General features: G+C 39.6%; 2 protein-coding genes across 5 annotated transcripts in view; both read right to left on the bottom strand.

The window, feature by feature from the left end:
- Positions 1–319: 319 nt before the first annotated feature.
- il12a (interleukin 12a) lies at positions 320–2,366 on the bottom strand. The gene is made up of 7 exons (XM_072393130.1): positions 2,307–2,366; positions 1,940–2,107; positions 1,767–1,856; positions 1,393–1,434; positions 1,146–1,289; positions 972–1,013; positions 320–789 (listed from the first exon to the last, which is right to left on the bottom strand). Exons 1-7 carry the CDS (start codon positions 2,364–2,366, stop codon positions 652–654), a joined length of 684 nt encoding a protein of 227 aa, XP_072249231.1. The 3' UTR covers positions 320–651.
- Positions 2,367–4,219: 1,853 nt separating this feature from the next.
- The window catches only part of schip1 (schwannomin interacting protein 1), a 209,430-nt gene continuing 191,609 nt past the window's right edge, over positions 4,220–22,040 (bottom strand). For 3 of the 4 annotated variants that reach the window (XM_072392349.1, XM_072392350.1, XM_072392352.1), the window contains 6 exons: positions 14,441–14,559; positions 12,939–13,056; positions 12,159–12,356; positions 7,537–7,660; positions 6,814–6,907; positions 4,220–5,126 (listed from right to left, as the gene is read on the bottom strand). In XM_072392349.1, coding sequence (XP_072248450.1) covers positions 5,075–5,126; positions 6,814–6,907; positions 7,537–7,660; positions 12,159–12,356; positions 12,939–13,056; positions 14,441–14,559 — 705 coding nt within the window. In that variant the 3' untranslated portion in view covers positions 4,220–5,074. Of the gene's footprint in view, positions 5,127–6,813; positions 6,908–7,536; positions 7,661–12,158; positions 12,357–12,938; positions 13,057–14,440; positions 14,560–20,746; positions 21,124–22,040 lie in introns of those variants that run through there. The other variant, XM_072392351.1, reaches the window with a different exon arrangement.

The raw sequence follows: 22,040 nt of genomic DNA, 5'->3' as shown, positions 1-22,040 counted from the left end.
TCATCGTACTTTCACAAATAGTAAATCTTTACTCGTGAAGCAGTCAGCCTCAGGGGGCTCTAAGGGGCCCTGTTTATAATAAAAAATGTTACTGATGTTATTCATTCATGTCTTTTTTTTTTTTTACATCAAATAAATTGTTTACATGGTTTGCACATCACTGCATAGTCTTTTTTCAATTCATAGTTCAACTTTTTGGGAAAGAGATTTCTAAGTATCATCAGTTGCACTTTCACAGAGAAAGAAAATTCAACTTCAGGTCAAGAGACTATAAATACTTTATTATAAATAACAATAAATAACATCACAGGCCATCAAATAAATACATCCAACAAATAAATAGATCTTAAATAAATAAATTCCCCCAAATATTGGAATACATTCATAAATTGAGCCAACGTGGCCTCCTTGGTAACCTGCAGCAGTTTTACTGATCCTCAGCTCTTACTGACAAGAAGCTGGAATCAATAGTAATCTGATGTCTGAACAGCAGACAGATTTGCAGCTTAGTCAGTGTGCAGCACCTCACAATCGTTAGTTTTGTTGGTAGTGAATGGTTGTTATGGCTTGGTAAGTTGTGATCATTTTAAGGGATGGAGATATTATGATATTGAATAGAATAATGATGATGGTGATGAGACTTTGGGATGTTTACTTCTTGTGGTCCCCTGAGGAGATGTAGCCCATGGCTCGGTTGATGGTGATGGCACGGACATGGAAGCCTCTCATCATCTTACACATCATCTGACGGTTTTTGAAGGAGTCATTTTTCCAAATGTTGGCAGCCGCCTCCTGAGAGACAACAGAGGACACAATGTGAACACGTTCAGTGGCAAAAGTTTTAGTGTGTCTGAAGAAAAACACTCTCCCTCCTATTTGAAAGCAATGTTTTGATATCTGTTTTCCTCTTTAGGGACTTAAAGTAGAGGTGTAAATAGGGAACAAACGCAAAAGAAGGAATAGAAAACTACCTCTGAGGAGTAGTTCTCTCCATCCAGCATCGGGGAGCAGTTCTGTGCAAACCAAGGAAGATTTTGTCAGGCAACTTCCAAATGTTATTTCCCTGGGGATTCTCTAAATATGACTTGTTTCGCTCTCAGAATAGTTCTACAAGTCTCACACATGAGTAGAGAAAATAAACCCACCATTCTGAGGTTCTGTATTATTCTCAGAGTTGGGCTCAGAAGTGGATCTTCTTTCTCAGGCTGGTAAAGTGAGGACTTGAGGTAGTGCTGAATTAAAGCATCATAGTAGGCCAAGTCTTTCATGATGCTCTGCCAACATTCACTCTGTCAAGGGAAACAAAATAAGCATCAGACACTTGTCTGTGTAAAAGCTAAGAAAATGAAAGGAATTTCTTTTGGAATACATGAAACTGTAACAACAGCATACCTCATTGAAGAAGGATTTTCTTTGCATCATGCAACCAGAGTTCTGTGGGGAAAGTACATTTTAAACATAAGAGCTTTGTTGATTGATTCATTTTTCTGGTCAAATCAGTCAACACCATGCATCTCAGGACTATACAGAAATCAATAAAATAGTTTGACCAAGTAAAGCTGGTGAACACAGGCTACAGTTTATGGGTTAAAGCTGTTTCCCTACTCTATCCTCTTGGAAAATAATCTTTTCCGTTTTAGCTTTTTTCTCCCTCTCTTTTTAAAAAAAAAAGAAAGTTAATAGAATCCACGAAATTTAATAATATTTTGATTCTTTGAACAATTGGATGATTTCATTTATATAACTAATAAATCAACAAGAGCCACCTGGGTCAGAATGGGTGCGCAGGCTTGAACTGTGTCCTCGTTTCGCACCGTTGATTTGCTGGATGCGATTATGCCGTGGCACAAATCCTCCTGTCACAGAAAACAATGCCATTAATAACTGATAAACTACAAAGTTTTTTTTGGAAACATAAAACAAGATGGAGTATACTCACGCTTTTGAGAAGTTCCGTGACATTCAACAAGAGTCCCTTGAAGAGCCCTGCGCAGTGCGCACTGTTGTCAGCGCTCTCAGGGTGCACCGGCAGTCCTGTGGATGTGCGGCAGCTCAAAGTCAGCAGCAGCACACAGCTAGCGAAGTCTGCAAGGCAAGAAAATACCAGCTATTAACACAATATCTCGACTCTACACACACACACACACTGGTGTCCAGTTTGCATGATAAAACGCAAATAAACAGCATGACAAAGGTATATCCGTTAAACTCGGTCTACATTGCGGGCTATCCGACTTACAGAAATGAACGTTTGCCATGTCCCTGATCCGATAGAGATCTTTGGTGCAGCTTGGTAAGTCACTCACACTGTGCCGCTGTCTCCTTATCGCATGGGATTTATATGTATTCAGGGGAGATTCCCTCATGGAGCTACTAGAAAAGTAAAACTAAAACGTCATATGTAATTTCCTTGATCTTACTGAAAGAAAAAAAAACAAAGAAAGAAAGAGAGAAATTAGGGAAGTTCTGATTATTGCTTGATATTTTGAAAGAGGTAATTGCGGTAAAAAGAAAAAAGAGTAAATTAATAATGATGTAGATGTTATTTGAAATGACTTTTGTGTAGGCTTGGATTACTTGGTGTGCTGTACAGACGTTTCTATTGATGAATAGGTCTACTATTACTGACACATTACGTCTTTTATTTGTAGGTGCCCAGTCAGATTTGCAGGTTGCAGCTAAATGATGCAGATGGTCATGTGGAAGCCTGTTGCCCAACTCCTGCCGCAAAACTTGGATCATAGCACATGACTTATTAAAAGGGATTTTTCATAAACAATTTCTCACTCTAACCCCAACCTATCTCAACGTGTAGCACGCATGTCTCAGTTTCTCCCAAACTAATATTTCAATGCGCTCAGATGTCGAAAGTACGCAGCCTCAAAATGACGCAAGCAGTAGAAACACTGGTTGTTGCAGTGTTTGTGCGTCCCTCAACTGCGGAGAGGAGTGAGAAAGAAGTAAATGAGAGGATCGATGAAAATTAATCATGATGATATTCAACGATATTCGGAGCAGTTGCGGGTCAGTGTGTGTTGGCCTCTTCTGTCAGATCTGCCCATCCTGTCTGACTACTTCTACATCATCTGTCCCTGACCCACGGCGTCAAGGCCCACTGAACGTTTCCAACGTCAACGGTTGAGGAGCACCATTAAAAAAGAACAAAACAAAACAAAACAAAACAAAAACTCTGGTTGGTCGATTGGTTTGTGGCTGTTTTGTTGTCACACAAATATGCCAGATCAGCCATGGAGGTTAACAAGTGCTTCAGAAAGAAAAACAGCCCTAAATGACTTAATAATGACAGACTAATATATAGAGTATAATTTCTTAACGCAAGAAGGGAAGAGTTTGCTTAATTCTTCCATCTAAGCAGACGGTTTTCTATTTCACAAATGATCAACTTTCATTTTCAATTTGCTAAACAGTATCAAAGGAATAAGACTCAATATGATACAACCTTGTGCCGGGTTCTCAAGTTGAGACACGCATTTCAACAAGTTAGGGGCGGGATTCTCACTTGCCTTCATTCAAAACTTGAGAGCCCTGATTGTTAGTATGGATACCCTCATGAAAGCAAGACTTCACTTCCTGCTTGAACCACTTTGTTTGTTGTATTTTACACACTTTTGAAAGGAAGTGTATTCTCTGAAACTATACTGTGGTGAGTCTGTGGCTGCAGGAGTTTCCTGGCCTTTCTCTGCCTTCATCACAGAACTACTGAAAACTGAAACTTGCCATCACTTTCTAAGTGCACTATATGCTCAAGTATATTACTCACTGAGAGAAAGGTGGGACAGCTTACCTGAAAAAAAAAAAAGAAAACAAAAAACATAGCACTCATCGCCGAACCTCCAAGTCATTCAGACTCAAATTTCGGTATATATATTTTTTTCCCTCACCAGAAGGAACTATTCATTTAAGTACACAAGCTGTTATTTTTCTTTGAAAAATTCCTGATTAAGACTTTGGTTTAAAGGGGTTGCCCAAATTGATTTGTGGTGCCTCTGAGAGCAGCAAATCAACCCCAGTAAGAATGACAGAGAGTGAGATGATGAGGCAAGACCGAAACAGCAGGAGCTGAGTCATACTCCATAATGCCTTTACATTCTCACTGAGGGTACAACCAGCACACTTTTTTAACGTATTAGAAAGAGGAGACTACCTTATTGACATGTGGCACTGTGCCCCTGTACAAACTGCACAATGAAAACCAACATTTATGAAACAAAGTTTATTCTTTATCTTACATGTCTGTACATAAACATTTTTCCCTCAAATAAAGTATCTGAATACAATAGGATGAAAACAATATTAACACATTTATTCATTTAAAATGACTCGTGTCAGAAAATCAACATTCACAAAATGTTGAAGAGCAATTAGAGTGAACGTATTACCAAAATCTACAACTCCACTACAAGGCAGGCATGTTTCCTTTACACTCTTTTAGCACCTTCAAATAAACATTTCTCAGTTGAAAACTACCATTTGTGCAGAATAAAAACGGGTCGACTTTGAGATACTTTGAAATTACTGTCCAACTTAAAATGGTCTGAAGAAGTTAGTTTTCCATTGTTTTTTTAAGCACTGTTGTTTCTTTTTTTTCTCTTGACGGACTTTCTACTAAATTTCACTATTATTTTATTTTTTTCCCCACAATTTTTGCATTTGAACAGTTACAATTTAGTGGCGAAGGTAGAAAGTTATAAAGAAACAATAGCAAAGCAAGGCCGATCACTGCACAGGAAGCTGGGGACAGAATCCATGACAACACACAATCAATTTCCTCTTCTCCCAGGAAGCAGGAAGTGCTACTCCATCCTCAGCGCTGGGAGAAGCAGATGAAAGAGGGTGGCTTTCCTCTGTGCGGCTGCTACCACTGAAGTCAGTGAGTTGGACAAGAGGGTAAAGACGGGAAAACAGGAAAGCAGCGAGGAGCAAAATACTTAGGACAAGCGGGAAGGATTTGGATCGACACAGGGCAGAGGTGGAATGGCTGGAGGGGAACAGTTTCGTTTGGAGGAGGGGTTAAGCTTGGCAGAGGCAGGCAGAGTGGACGGTGATGGGCATCTTATTTGGATAGGGTCTTCTCAGCCAAGTGTTTCTGCTGGCTCTCGGCATGCCTGGAAATGAGAAAAGTGGGAAAAAAAATCTGTCATTTAAATTCCTTATTTCTCTTATAGTTAATAAATCTCAAGAAAAAAGCTAATACCCGTCTCTACAAAAAAAAGCTCAAAATTAATGTTCTACGGACCTCTTTTGTGTAAAACTCTAAAAACCCATCAAAGAGCCACACAGGTGTACTGGCACACATTTATTTAGGAGCAAATACCTACTCATGGGAGTCATTCCGATGTTCTCATGACCCCATATGTCCCAGATTTATATAGCACATAACTGGGAAATGATAAATGGTTTTGTTCACCAGTTCTACATAGCCCATAATGAGAAAAATATTGAATTGAACATAAAAATACGCTATTGATCCCAAAAAAGGAAGGGGAAAAAAGAATAAATAATCAAAACAGTCAATAGTAATAAGTGACAATGACATAGTCACTGTGTAGCGTTATTGCAAGTCACCTTGACAATAGTTAATAAAACCTAAGATGTACAGCAACATTCTTAAAAATGTCAAATAAAGTGGAGGCTAAAAAAAGAAAATGCTCAATTTGTTACAAACTGAGACCTGAGAAAAATAAAACTTTTGTGGCAACTTATCACAGGGATTACAGTTAAAGACAAGTACAACATTAGGGGTTTGAAGCTTTGTTACAGTGCAATTGTTTGTTACAGGAGCACAGTCATTCAGGAGGGGACTCCTGGAAAAATAACAGAGTGTGACATCCCTCAGTCTATACCTGAGCACCATCTGGACCAAACAATAGAACCTTGGTCTGACAAAAAGAAGTGCCATTGATCTGGATCAAAATCAACCATCGTATGTTTCTAGTGTGAGACAGTCAGTGTTTCGGCTCAAATAAAAGCAAGAGACATCAGGCTATTGTCAGAATCGAATAGGAAAAAAGAGCCTTTGTAACAGCGAAGGTTTGACTGAGATAATGTCTGAATGTGTAAAACATCAAGAAAGAAACATACAAGAAAACGATAGAAATTAGAGTGTTTTTCAAGACAGGCTAGCAATTCAAATGATAACATTGCTGATTGCTGTCGGGCACACATCTGTTCTGGTGAGCCTACAAATTTGCAGTCTGCAAGCTCATATAAAATGTCTCGCATCATCAACACAAAAGGCAGGTTAATGTGTTGAACTGAGGACTCTGGAAGCACAGATACTGTACTTTGTTGTGACAAAATACACTTCTGTCTCTCTACAGTGATACACTACATCCACAGCTCCTGGTAGTCCCTACCAAATACATTTTTTACTCCAATCTGAATGGTTTTTTAAAGGGGAACTCCACTGAGTCGAGAACACATTGTTTAAAAGTCTCTAAGAGAACAACTGGATATGTGTGAAAACTTATGCTTCAGGGGAACTGTGAGAAATCTGACAACTGACTATGTTTTGGGTTTTTTGGCGATGATGAAAAATGAAATAAATACATTTTCTTTTAATTTTGCACATTTTGAAACTGACAGTGATATAGATGTGGAAGTCGGAGGAGAGAAAATGTTGAAAAATGAAGTGATGCATTAGTTAATGTCTTTTTCAATGACAGTGACAACAATATAATTTTTCTTTTTCACATTTCATTCTGTAGATGATTATTTTTCCTCTACCCCAACTTATATGTTAAAAACAATGGTTAATGTAGAGAATAATTTCCCCATTAAGTCTTTCATCACCTGGTGAGGTCCTCTATGTCAACCAGCATGGCGTCTTGCTCCATGTGTAGTTCATCACGAATCAGTAGCAACTGTACAAGCTCCTCATTCAGACCTGGAGTGATAGAAAATATGAAAGTGTACAAATACAATGCTATGACCAAGTAGTTATTTCAAATTCTACTGCATGAATATACTTGAAACACCATATTAGCCATAGAGCTGCTGTACAGACTTTTGATAAAAATGAATATCTGTAGATCAATGCCTCTGTGTCTCAAAACGGGTTCATAAAATGACCTCAGAGCCACTGGAAACTATCAGCACTGACAGTCAAAGCACTCTGAGTGACTTGTGGTTGTTTTTGCATCGCTATCGTTGTTTCAGCTAACCAAGAAAACAGATTTTAAGAAGACATGTTACTTTTGAAGGTAAAAGCTCATAATTTTAAACTCATGGGGGGTTTTGCCAATGTTCAATGTAAGATGCAAAATTATTCATCCACTAGTTGCAGGGTCAATGATCTGTACAGAGCAGTACCAGTAAATGTTAAGGGGAAGCTGTTAACTGGCATAGCACATTAAAGTGACTAATGTATATAAAGGAAAGGACTTTCACATCCACTGAGAAGGGTAAGGGGTCAGTATGCATGTGCATGTGTTTCCCCGTTTGTTCTCTTGCTCATTTCTGCAAATGAAAACAGAGGTCAGAGGCTTTGTGTATGTGTGTGTGTGGTAAACTCACTCTCTATCTGGGAGTGCAGATCATTTACTATAACCTGGAGTTGCCCCAGAGTCATATCTCTCAAGTCGGTGGGCTTCAGACTTCTTTTCATAAGACACTCGCTGATGTGAGGCATGTGTGGAAGCTGATGGGAATAAAAACAGATCAAACAAACACATTGAATATAGTGCTTTCTGTATTTGAAGGCAGAAATGGAATCATTTTGAATAAAGTAGCACAGAAATGCCCTATTATAAGTATAGCTTTCTAATATTTTTGCAATTCACTAAAAAAAAAAATTTAGACTGTATGCTTTTGTAATTCAGCAACACTGTCTTTATCTGCCTCCAGATTTTCACATGTGAGACCTTCCAGATTTTCCCTTGCATTCCTCACCGCTCTCTGGTGATTTATAAAACAACTGTATTGATTCCCTACAACAATAACGATTTGAATATGGCTTAAACTCACAATTGCACAAATGTTAAGAAGATCAAGAGTCAAACTGTCAAAGCTGTTTCGATTAACTAACAATACACTGCAGTCCCTTTATAGGATGTCTCATTCAGTGTTTTTCAGAGTCATTGTTCCCTGCCGAAACAAAAGGGAATATCACTCCTTTAGGTTTTTACCACTCTATGTGCGGAGACTGTAAAGTTAGGGGATTCCATGTGGACACTCCTGTTAACAGTTTACAGTGCGTAAAAAACAATAAAAAACATTACAGCCTGGCTTATCTTACTTTGAATCTCATCTTATACTCACAATATGGCCTGTCATTGAATAAAACGCTTCAATTGTTTTTCACACAAAATCCCAGTCATTGACAGTAGCGCAAACAACTGTTAAGTAATCAGAAACATTTCAAGTAAAATCTGAAATCAAGAAAAAGTTACTCAAGTAAAAATGGTCATTCCTTATATGAATACTTTTTATTTTTATTGTGATATTTCTTAGATGGAAATATTTTTTATGTCACAAAATTTTTGTACTCAAGAAGAATAGAATATTTTATATATATATATACATAATGCATTTATAGCTGAAACTGAGAATTATTAGCTCAACTGACAGACCTTTCGGTAACACCTCGTTTTTCTATAGATTGGTGCTCTTGGAGTTGATCTCATCACATTGTGTATTTGAGACACAATCTTTGTCTTTTATTGAGATTCTTTTCTGTGAAAAGTCAAATTTTTAAAAAATACTACTTTTTTTTTTTTGTCACGATGAATAACCAAGCCAACATTAAAGTTGTTTTCGATGCCGGAGCAGCTGATTGGGCTGTCCAAACCCCAAGTTAAGTCCGGAATAAGACCCCAAAACAAGATGAGTTGAAGAAGAGATGTTTAGGAATTAGCACAGGAGGAAAACAGAGAGCGAGGAAGAGTAAGTTGAATCCTTTTATTCCCTCGATTGTCTTTGTGAAATTACTTGAAAATGACAAAAACGAGCTTGGAGACTTTACGAGGACTGCGCGAGTAAATCAAGAACACAGAAATATGTGTTGTTGGCTGTTGGGCTACACAGACAGAAATAGAACACAGAGGGGTAAGACTAAAGGAGGAGGAATTGCAGTGCTTTTTAACTATAGGTGGTGTAATCTTGAATATGTTACTGAGAGGGTTCGTCTCTGCATTCCTGATATTTAACTGTTAGATCTGAGTTTCTGTCTATGTTGTCTAAAGAGAGTCCATCAGTGTAACCAGCCCACACTATATGTGAAGTCATCAGCTCAGTTTTTGCCAAACTAAAAAAGATAACACCTCAATGCATTCATGACATCTCTCTCAATTTAATATATATAATATAATCTTTTTTTGGAAATCAATAAACTGTCATTCAATTAAATTCCATTTAATAAAAATTCAGGACACTTGTCTTTTGATTTCTTACCCTTTTCACAAACCAAGGAGTCAGTCAAATAATGAATGTAATTATCAGATTAATCACAAAAAAATCAGTTATAGATGGATAAAATAATAATCTTGATATTACAGTAACGCATGACTGATGAAAACCAAATGATTGAAATTAAACCATTGAAACAATAATAGTATAACAGTCGCAAGAGTACTCTTACGTGTGAGCAAATCAAGAAAGTTGAAACTTTACCTCTGCAAACAGCTCTAAACAGTGTCTTTTGTTTTTAAGTTTTAACTATATTATATAAGGCTTTCTGCTGTTTAATGATTCAGCTGTGCTCAATGTGTTTTTTAAAAAAAAAAACAACACAAAAACAACAACACAATGTCAACCTCTCAACCTTACAAGTGAGCCGCACTTGTAAAGGAGACACAAAGAACTGTAGGTGCTTTCTCTGACAAAACACAGACAGGTAATTCGCTTTTCGCCTCTCCTGTCGCCTATACTCTCATCCAACCGGTCCACATATTTTCCCTTTTCTTACAACAGTTATTATATCTCTCTGTCCCTCCCATTTCCCCCTCCAGTTAAAACAAACGGCAGGAGAATGCGCACGCTTTCTCTCTAGACACTTTTCAGCATATGTGGATGTCGACATAGTTTCCCGCCACTCTTTCACTTTCACAGCGAGTGCTGATGCAAGTGTGGATGATGCGGTAGTTTCAGTTAGAAAAAACTGAACGCCCACAAGTAGGCAGTATTAGCGTGACATAGGGAAAATCGTGATGTCAGAAAATGTGAGTGTGATGGGAAAGGCTGCAAATTGGCATTATCTTTGACTCAATTGTTGACTGCAGTGAGACTTTCTGTGGCAGACTTATCATACTACTACTAGCAAATTACTATTTGGTCACTCGATACCAGTGAGCCAATCTTCAGCTATGACTCACTATCAGAGTGAACTGTACCTCTTTCTGAATGAAACTAGGGGACAGATCTAAGGTTTTACTGTGGAATCTGATTCTCTGCCCCTTTCAACTCTCTCTTTTAGGGATTCTGTTTGTTGGTTTAGGAAAACCCACATTCTCAGGAAGCAAGCAGACTGTTGGGTATAAGCTCACCGTGCTGAAAAAAAAACCTTTGAGGAGCTGGCAGGAAAATCCCTGTTAGTTGGAACCAATCACGCAGAAGTCTAACAGCAAAGAGAGGGAGGGGAGTGTCTCCCCAGCCTTCATTGTCTGACGTAACGTCTCAAGTGCTTCTGCATGACTTATTACCTCAGTAATATTCAGCTATTTTCCATTTATCTTCAGTCAATCGTTTCAACAATTTCGGCTTCAACATATTTGTTTCTTATTCAATAATCTGTTAAATAATTTTAGACCAGTATTCCATCCTTTTGTTGCTTGTTAAGAAACTAAAATCTAAAATCAGCATCACACCCACTTGTGATCTTTCTGGTATAGATAACTTCAGTTTTCTTAAATCAAATGAGCGGAGAAACTGCAGAAGTAGCCTGTGTTTCTACCAACATCATATTTGGGAATCCCTGTTCCAGGGAAGCATAAAGCATGTGTCATAACTGCCGTTCATGTCATAGATCTCTTGTGCTGTGGACATAGCAGGCAGCTGTAACCTTAATACATCTTAACATTCAGTGTGTGTTCAGTCCGGATGTGACAGTGATGTCTTCTGACTGCTGAGCACTTCTACATCCCTAAACACCCAAGTCAATGCTTTCCGGAATGAATTATAGATGGACCTGCTTGAACTGCCCCTCTCTTCTCTGAATAAGTAAAACAGTTCTGCCTGCAAGTCCAGCTGGAAACATAGTGTGTGCCGGTGTGACACTGCAGATGTGTGGGTGTCTCTTGGTGCATGTGCTCCAGAGGAGGCAGCAGGGCAGATAAAAATGGATGAAATAATGATGAGTGGGGTTGTCATCACCATCCTCTCCCTAAAAAGGGCTTTAAAAAACCAAGGGTGCAGGGGGAGACTATGATTTCTTTCCACCACATTTCTTACAGAGTAAGGTATATTAGGAAATTGTAATGTGATGCCATGTCAGTGGATTATAAATCAGAAATTATTGTGTTAGTCCGAGCGGCACTGGACTTGTAAAATCCATGTAAACATATTAGTCAGGCCCTAAATTGTACAAAATCAAGCTTTTCAAACCCATACGAACACATCCAGATAATGTGACCGTGGATTGAATCACAAGACTCAAATGGGTCTACGCATCCTGCACATGCTGTGTGTGTATATCAAAATAGCTGTTTCTCTTGTCAGATGGATAAATGCATCTGAAATTTACTGTGGCTCTACTCTAACAAAAATCCTGATTTTATAACCGCTGTGTCATCTGATGAAATTACCATTCAAGTAACCTAAATGCAACGCCTCTGCTGTAAATTTAACATCACTTGAATGTACGACGATCTCCAACAGAGAAAGTTACAAGTGGCAGCATGTGTGGAATGTTTTCTTACACAGGTTTCACACATAATCCAGTCAATAACTTGATTCCACTCTTGTGCATGTATACTGGGACAAGGATAGCAGTCTAATTAAACGGCTCAATCAAGCTGTAACTGTGGCTCAGCTCAGTTATACATATAACTGTTCCGTGGATCGTGTTACGCAGAGTCACTCAGTGACTCTAAGTTAGTTCATTTAAAAATGACACGAAATAACATACGATAAGGCGTGATATCAAAGATTAGATAAGTGTCTCAAATTTTTGTCAAAGCTAATCTCAGGCTTATGTTACTAACCAGGTCGGCCACTGGTGACTTTTTGCGATTCTGTTTCTCCACCTCCACCTGCATCTTGGCCATGGGCTTGGCCATAGCCAGCGCCAGCTTTGCCTCCGCCTGCAGCTTCTTCTGTCGACTCAAAAAGTCCATATCCTCCAGAGACTCCGAGTCATCCTCTGTAGTGTCTCTGTCCGAGTAGGAGGAACTCTGCTTGGACTGTGGGAGGGATGTGGTGAAAACAGAAAGAGGAATAAGGAGAGGAAAACATTTAGTAAAAGAAAAAAAACAGGGAGAGAGGATAAGGAAAGAGGCCAAAGAAACAATGTTTATGAATTCTTTGTGATTTGGTGTGGAAGTTTTTTGCAGTAATGTCATTGAACATCAGCTGGGACATAAGGAACAAAAATGCTGAACATGTAAAGAGGTTAGAATTTTCTCTTTCTCCCTTTCATTTGTTTACATGTTTCTTAGGCAAACATGAGGTAAAGCAAGGCTTTGGCAACACAACCACTAATTCACCTCTCATTTGAGCTCATTAACAGTCGAGGAAACGTCAGTAAACACATTCATATAGCAACTAGAGCACCACTTATCTCTGATTCATATTGAGTATCTTGCCTATTTTCCTGCTTTTATTCTTGTTCTGTCATCAGATCTTTATTACTTTGCTACTTTCACACAGCCAATAGCACACATTTGGTAGCTAAATTGAAACTGAGGTGCTTTTCTTTTCTTTTTGAATTCTTTGGAATACATTTTTGTGTGCTTCTCAGTGAACACGTGGGCATCAGTGCATACCATGGGGGACAGAGGTGTGTCCAGACTGGTCTCTGTTTTGCTGTCGTCTGCATCGCTGTCTTTGTCGCTGCCGCTGTCATTGACAAAACAGATCTGTAGGTTCATGCCGCTCTGCAGCCTGCAGGGGCACACAGAAAACAGAGAAGTCATATAAGCATAACTGCTGTTAGGTGTCAGCTCAGTTCAGCTCAGTCGACAGCCATGTCAGCAGCACTAAGACAAACAACATTTGACAAGTTCAGTACAGTATTAAGAGTGCTGTGAATAAACACAAGGTGTCGCACTGTTGTCACAAGACACAAAAAAAGGACACCATTACCAAAGGAAAATGCTAGTTGAGGATAATATTACAGAGGGCTTGTGTTTTTAATCATCTCTGATATTGTCTCCAATGTGGATCGACCCAGGAGGCCTCCAGTGGGTCTTACGCAATCTGCCCGTGTTCATAAGGGGTGTGTTTGTGTCGTGAAAGAGCAGAATATCATTAGGGTGCAGAACCATCCTACTGTCGATCAATACTCTGCTTATTCAGGGCAGTAATTACAAACGGAGCTGATTGATTAGACTGCAAAGATCCATTCAGGCCCGCTTAAAATAGGATCTGAGTGGTCGATTGTTGTTTCAAAGGAGGCGGCATCAAAAAGCTCTCTGTAACTCAAATTGAATAGATTGTTGGAGCCATGAAAAAGTCCAATGACTTTTTTTTTGACAACCAGAATATGACAAACTGTATTAACAGAGTAGAGCCTGGCTAATGTAATGGAGCAAAGCAGCAAGCAGCAAAAAGCAGCAAGGAAAACAGCCGAAAGAAATGCCAAAGAATTTAAAATCACCCTGTCAATCTAAGAGGACCGACAAGTTTAACTGTAAAATCTCCCGCACAATACATAGTCACAACTCTTTAAAAGCAATTTAGAGTTCAAGTGAATAATCAAGTGTTTTCAGCCATGAACATATTTGTTAATGACCCAAATGCCAGAAAAGTGCATAACATTTCCCTGTAGTCATACCAGTTCATCCAACAGTATTGAGAAATTCCTGTGATTCAAATCACAGGAATCAAAAGAGCACTGAAGTGGTACCAAAACAATCACTTCCAGTAAGGTTCAGTGTCAGAGGTTGTAGCATAATATGCGTCTACATGTGTAGGTGTCTCTTAGGAAATGAGAACCACAAAGCCTGATCACATCGGGCTCATTCACACTACTTTTTTCTGCTTCCTGTCATTCTCTCTCTCCTTTGTTCATTATCTAGAGGCACATCTGACAGTAAATCTGAACATTTCTGATTTTTGCTGTTAACTTCATGAAACAGCAAAGACTCATGTTCTTGTGACAGCTCTCATCATTGTGTAGGATCCTCTTTCAGAACATCCTCATTCAGAGAATTATCAGACCACATGGAAAAAAAAAGTACTTGAAGAAAAACAAAAACTTGTGTTTTCCGTGTATCGATCACATGGCTGCTGTGGTAAGTTACATGTCAAAAGTGAGGCATCTCACCGTGAGGACAAGCTGGGTTTGCCACTCTTGCTGCAGCTTGTGTAGATGCCTGGGCCATCATCAAAGAAACTTCCCAGGGCCAACTTCTGCCTGATAGATTCCCTCTCATTCTTCTGGGCCTGTAAAATTAAGAGATTAACAAGATGAGGATACTTTAATGCAACCTCTTTGATGACTGATATTGTAGTTACAAAAGGAGGACAGGTAAGTGGTGAACTGCATGCTATAAGACCCTTTCCCAAAGGACAAGCTGCTGAAAGTACTGTTGCCCCCAGCACTTTCTGCTGGTAAAAATCACTGCTGCAAGCATATTCGAAGCAGCAGCCTCATCTTAATTTACAATAGGAGGTTCAGTGTGATCTTAGCAAGCTCTGACACAAAGTGTGGAGTCAGCTGATGAAGTGGAAAAAAATGTGTGACATATCTCGTCATTAAAAGCTGAAATTACCAGTATTCACCAGCAGGTTGTGCTGTTGCCCCATCAAACAGTTGGTGAGCATGGACACACACAGTTGGTTTCATACATGCTTAGATTTACATATGAAACACCAGAGTAAAAGATCTTATGCATTTCCTGTTTGCTTAAAACTGCAGGAATCCCAAAAGTACTAAATTACAGCGGTCTGCTGTTCTGACTTCTTTCCACTGTACATTCACCCTCACACAAAAACCCCGCCTGCTTCCAACTTTTGCGCATAACAGATAAACATATGAGACAAATGGGATGCAAACAATTCACAATTCATGAGTCAAGGTTTCTGGTTTGTAAGAATCGCTTCCTCATCTTCAACCTATTTGTCTTGAGAATCTTTAAGGCGGGATGATGGATACTTAAGTCACATGACATCTATTAGAAAAGCATGGAGCCATTAAGGTTAAGGGTTACTGCCACATTTCTGTTTCATGCATCTTTCTCTACCCTCACAAATATAGGCTACCTGATAAAACAGAAGAACAATCGAGGTGGGAGTGTGCTGAGGAGTAAGGACAAGTCTATAGTGTTGGCTTGGTAATCGCCCTATTACTCTCTATTGGTGGTACCTCTCTTCACAGATGTGTATGCTATACTGTCAGCATCCACAAATATCCTCACCAGTGGATGTCCACAAATCTGTATGTGGACGTCCACATCACCAAATCATTTTTGTGACAGAGTGGACTTGATCTGAAGCATGCACATTTGTGGAGTAGCTCTTTCTAAAGACTCACATGATGGTGCCCACAGTTGTTTGTAAGCACTTTCTGGTTGTAGGAGCTCATAGTCTTTCAAACAGTTGGTGGATAGGCTACAAAGGAGAGCTTTCAACCAATAAGGCACAACTTTCAAAGGATTCCTGTTCCAGGAAAGGGGAGCCTTGTCATCATCTAATGTGACACCACTCTGCGTCTCTTCTCTCCTCCAAAGCTGGGAAGTGATGCAACACCTGCTCACATGCACCAGAAGTTCTGCAGTTCACATGGGAGCTGATGATGGATAGGTATCCTGAGACTGTACCCGGAACCGTTTGTTCCGACAACGCTACACTAAAAACAATTACTTACTCCTCAATATATCTTTCACCTTTTTCACCTTTGGTCCTCACACTCCCATTCTTTCTTATTTTGCCTGATTCTGTCACATCACTTGTCTCACACATCATTTGTCTTTCTCACTCCTCATCATGCCCAATATCCACTTCTCTCCATCAGCCTCAAGCCTCTTCTGTTCCTTCCATCAAGCCGTCACTCTGTCGTTCATCCTGTTCTTCTCTCGTCAAATTGCACATCACATCACACCTTCACCTCTCTCCTACTCCTTTTTCTCAGTCCTCTCCTCTCTCAGTGTTTATCTCTCTTGACAATTGTGTGCAGGCGTCGGTGTGAGTACCTCTACCAAGGACAAATTAACATAATCCCACTCCACACAAGAGCCCGCGAGACACTCTTGGCACTGCAAACACACACACACTGGTATGTTGAGGAGTGGACCATGCTAGTATTGCTTCTTTGTGTATCTGTTTGAAAGATTGCCTGGTTAATCAAAATGCACACACTTGAAAGTTTCACTTCACTGCCTCAGAGGTGCAACAGGAGTCTGTGTGGTTCACTGCAGGTCAAACACATTTCTTTACAAATCCATCACTCATACTGACTACAGAAAATCTGTCAGTCGAGTTAGTCTGCTGAACAGTTGTGTCAAGCAAAATGAAAAAAAACAGAAGCCGCAGGTTCACTGAGCATTCCTGACTGCCTGCTTTCCTCATATGGTAAAGGCTGAGAAAAGAGACGAAGAGGGGCTGGCTGAAACCCAGTATGGCACATTAAGGAGGGCACTGCATAAGGCATCAAGAGCACCTCCTTTACGGTTCTGACATTTAAACAATAAAAACAATTCATTTTTTATTTCAGAGTTGAAGATTTGACTACTTTTCCTATAGTGACCCAAAATGTACAAAATTTAAAAGATTTCAAAGAGGAACTTTGATACTGTCATTACAACTACCTGCATTCCCATCACATTAGCACACACTCCCACCAAGACGGACACTTGCAGGAACAGCCATCAATAGACGCATCGTGTTTCAAGTTGAGCATTCACTTCTCTCCTATCTTGTTTCAATGAAAGTTTCAGGAAAGCCTTGAAGGAATTTCCGGAAATTTGACATTTTTGTCCACTATAACTCAAAAATGAACTGACAGGATTATTGGTAGTAAAAGGTTAAACTGACCTCACAAGACATGTATTTGGTCATAGCAACAAGATTTTACACTAACTATGACAAAATTGATCTAACAGGATTAAATGATGAAATGATTGTTGTCTTTTTCTAGTGAAGATACGTAAGAAATCATTGAGGTATTCATTTCATGAGAAAAATGGATTATGATGCTGAATGACAGCAATGTCTTCATTTTCTAAAACACCAATCAGAGATGACTCACCTATTCAATAATGTCTGATAGACCACTTGAGCTTTCTAAATAGATATATGGTTCAACATTTGGGAGAGATACTTGCTATGAGAGAAAGGGGTCAGGTCATAACTGTTGGACCAACAAGTCACAGATTATGTCTGTATCTCACACCTGCCAGACATCCCAACTTCCTGACTGAACATAAACGTCACCTGTTACACAGCTTGTTTGTGTTGTGTGCTTGTATGTGTGTGGCAAAACAGAGATCATGGCAGCCCAATAAACCATTTACAAAGCTGTGGAATGTGCCACTTAGAGGTAGGGGGGCAAATTGACCCTTCCTCCTCATTCCTTTTTCTACTCACCACTCGTAACATCCAAACCAGCAGACTTGTTTTCTATCATTACATTTTGCCTTTATTAAACTGTGTCAAATTCATCATATCAATTTCAATCATTTCTCTTCTTTGGAAGTATATAGAATTTTGGAGCCTCTTCAAGGAACAGCGTGTAACAGTTTCTGACACCTAGTGGTCCAGTTGGAAATAGAAACCATCCCAAATGGCTTTCACTGGCTAATTTGAAAACATATTCCAACTATAGTGGTTGCTAAATTAACTGTAAAGGAGAAAATGTGCAACTTCGACATCACAACCACAAATTCCTCCACTTTCTTCTTTTATGTGCCTTGTATGGCAGTAATGTGGCCATTCTCCTATGTGAAAGGACCAGCTGTACAAACAGATATAAATGGTTCATTCTAAGGTAATAATTACATAACAATTTAGAGCAATTAATAATAAATACATACTTTTAAAACATTTTTTTCTTATAGATATTTGTTATGATGCACTGCAACCAAATGTATTCAAATTCCCTCCCAATTTTTGCCTTTTCCAAGAGCAAACTAATGTAAACCAATCAGAAACACACAAACTCTATCTTGACTATTTTGTTAAAAAAAAAAAAAGTTCCTATTCCACTACAGTTTCTTCATCAAGCTTAAGATGGAAAATGGTTCAAATATGTATTTTCATTGCAGATGACTTGGGAAATAGCAGGATCTGTTACATTTAGATTTAAAGAGGCATTCGGGAAATAAGCATAAGAAAGAGAACAAGTGACAGCTTTAACCACCTCCTTCAGTTCCTGGCCTTGAGCACCAGAGCTGTCCAAATTAGATTGGGGGAAACACAGTTGGGCTAATTTGTGTTTTTCCTCAAATTCACAAAGCAATTTCCTCTGTTGAAACCCTCATTGACAAAGACATTTTCTCCTCCAGTCTGCACTACGACCATTCATCCACGGGCCAAGTGGGTGATTTAGCCCTGGCAATGGATGACAGAATGCTTGTTTAAAGCCTCCAAATCTTCCCTCAAAATCTATATTGGAGAAGGGGAATGAATTGAATTATCTGTTCCAGCAAATCTGCCTCCCACTAAATTGCTGACTAAATTGCCAAAAAATTGTTTAGTGGTTAAGATTTGAGATGTGTATAAACATGGATGCATGTGCATGTATATTGTGTGCCTACACATTCCTGTCATTTGCTTTTCTCCGATTTCAGTTTCCCTTTTCAGTCTTCTTACCGTCTCTAAAAGTAAAATCAATCTCCTTCTCGTTTATTAATATTTGTGTCTGCTTTTTGCATTTTTCTCAACATTCCTTACAAAGTGGTCTCTTTTCTAAAGAAAAAAGATGAAGCATGACATCTTTATATGACTACCTGAATATGAATAAGTGCATTTGAAGCTCTAAAGGCTTTTTTAAAATGAAGTATTTGCTGCTAAGTGTTAGTGCATATGTGTGTTGCTGTGTTTTGGCAGCCCGTGTGTGGTGCTGAGAATCCAAACAGGGATGGCCTCACTCATACAATTTTTCCAGGCCTGAGAGTGAGCTGCTGCTGAGATCTCAGCTTTCCAAAACAGATGAGGGGTTACTGTGTCTTCTGTGTGAGTGTTATGACTGACTGTGAGGTGCGTTTTCAGATGTTAAAATAGTCTTAAGTCAACCCATTCAAAAGAGCAGTTTGCAGTTTTTGGGAAATGCTCATGTCCTTTGTCTTTGCTAAAAAAAGTTTCACAACTGTGTGAGTGAAAACATGAATGTACAGCCAGTAGCAGGTGTGCTTAGCCTAGCATAAAGACTGGAAACCCTGCTGAGTGCTCGCATATCCACTGACAAACATCTTTGAAGCTCAACCTAGCATAAATCATTTTCTTGGCTAGCTGTCTCCCTTGTTTCCAGTCTGTATTCTGAAGCAACTATTCATGAAATATGCTTCAAGTATACACACCATCATTGGAGGCTAAATATGGATGCTTGTTTCTGTGTGCGTGTGTCTCTCTCTCATTACTATCTCTCTTTGCTATCTGAGACCTGTCTTTCTGTTCAGTGCAGCATTCCATCCCAGATAAGGGACTTGACCTTTGGCCCCTCTTACAGTTCAGCTGCAGGTCAGTGTGAGACTGCTCCCGTCACTCAGCTCGGAAAAGAAGCCCGGCAAGTGGCAAAAGGGTATAAATGAATGTGTATGTGGCAGTAAAAGATATACGGGGGGAAGGGGACGAGGGGTGGTTATGGTGAAAATAAGAGAGAAAAAAAGCAAGGATGAGGGGGGTGACAAGAAGCATGAACTGGGTTTGGACAGGACAATGGGTTTCTGAATCAGCGTGAGAAGGTCTGACTATTTGTGGGACAGGATTTAGTGGAGGGATCTGTTTTTTTTCTCCAAAAGAATGAAGCAGATTTAAGAATAAAGCCTGGTTACTCATAGTGTTATGTCATAGCACTGCCTTCAAATATGTGCACCCTTTGATGCCCAGACTTGAGCACTGTTCCAGCCTAAGTCTTTGGGCTGCATCGCATAGGTTCACACAACACAAAAGTGTTGGAACAAAGCTGGAACAAATAGTTTATAAATCTTTAAGTTTAGCATAAAGATACGAATTACTAATATATATTAATTAGTGTAATATGTTGCTTGGTAAATCAGTAAAACATTGTGGTGTTAAGAGTTGTAGTTAGTGTGAAGGTGCTAATCGCTGCACCCGACTAAAGAGCCCATAACACAAACCACAACTTGTTATTTTTACATGTTTTTAAATTTACCCTTAATTTTGTTATCTCCAGACAGCAAAGTGAGCGTTGGCAGAGCAGTTTGCCTGTAGCTTTGAGTCTTTGCTATTCTATTTGTAACTTTATATTGAAGAGATGAACATTATCAGTTTTTGTGCGCGTGTTCATATACAATACTTTGCAGACAATCAGAAGAGAAAATCATCAACGTGAACATAGTCATGTGCTCAAACTAACTTATCCCACTTTGAGTCCACTCTAGCTCACAATAAAATTTGATTTTGGATCCTGTTAAAAAAAACAAAACCAAAACATAGAAACATGACATGGTACCTCTTTGTAGTCATCACTGAGGTAAAGGTTGGACGCTTGTCTGATGACATCATCTACTCCACCACATCCATCCATTTTATCAAGAGCTTCCCTCATCCCCTCCCTCACTCTTCTGTCTTTTCTTTTCTACTTCCCAGTCACTGCTTAAGTCTGTCCGGACCGACTCCTGAGGTTGAACCCAGTCAGTGTGCATCATAATCCCACACAACTCAACCCTGGCATCATCTGACACTAAAGCAAAAACACTACCCTGCCACTGGTGGCTTCTCCTCGTCTTTCTCTAACATGTTGTGACAGTGTTTCTCTTTCTCTGCACTTTCTGACTACTCCACTCGCCCCGCTGTCTTCCTGCCTCTCTCACAGGACTGAGGAAGCACAATGGTCAGAGGTAAGGCCCCGCTGGACCCTCCCTACCTTCCACCCTCTGGTCAGGGCGGCCTCTCACAATCCAGGGAGAGTAAGAGAGAGGAGGGAGAGGGAGAAACTAACACTGGTGGTTTTTTTCCGGTTTCACGCCCTGACGTGAGGACAGCAGCTGCTCACCACTAGTTTGAAAAGAGACACCTCAGCAATGGGATACAGTTAGCCACAGAGTGTGTGTGTTTATGACAAACATGATCATGTGTGTTTAGACAGAGCAATCCTTTACGGTCTGTATTCATGCTCAGTCAAGACTGGAATTGCTAAAGATAGATACACTTAGCCAATTAGCCTTCATAATTCAGGCAAAAATGAACATGAAAGTGTGTGTGTACTTGCAACAGAGAATGTAGTGTACTCCCTTCCTGCTAAGGTAAAAATAGTGCCTCGTCTGGACACCAAAGCCAGCAGCCCCACAGCCCCAGCCAGCTAAATAAACCCTGACAGAGCACAAAGGACCATTAGTCTGGCACACAAACACACACAGCCAGTCATTCGCTACCTCACATATACAGGGATTGGTTGTGCTTTGTATCAGTGACTTACATTTTCAATCTGAGCTCTCCATGCTCTCCATGTTGTGTAATGATCTCATCTTTGCGAGACGTTATCGAGCCATGACTCATATATTTGTCATAGCCGCCCCAACAGAAAATGATATCCACATATGGCTGGAGATTCACACTGCGGGCGGACACGGCTTCACACTCACACACACTGTCCGCTGGTTACACAGAAAAATGGCAGGCATTACAAGGAATTGGAAAGCCATCACCGCATTTAAGCAAAAATAAAGTCATAAAAATCACCTCATGGTGAAAAAAATCTGTTACTGTAAATATCTGACGAAGTTAAATATCTATGATCTGATTTC

This window comes from Leuresthes tenuis, unplaced genomic scaffold (assembly GCF_036924035.1).
Source record: "Leuresthes tenuis unplaced genomic scaffold, fLeuTen1.0.hap1 SCAF_9, whole genome shotgun sequence".
In the NCBI taxonomy this organism is placed as follows: domain Eukaryota; kingdom Metazoa; phylum Chordata; class Actinopteri; order Atheriniformes; family Atherinopsidae; genus Leuresthes; species Leuresthes tenuis.
Note: the sequence above shows the minus strand (reverse complement) of the source record. Positions and strands in the feature narration are given on the sequence as shown.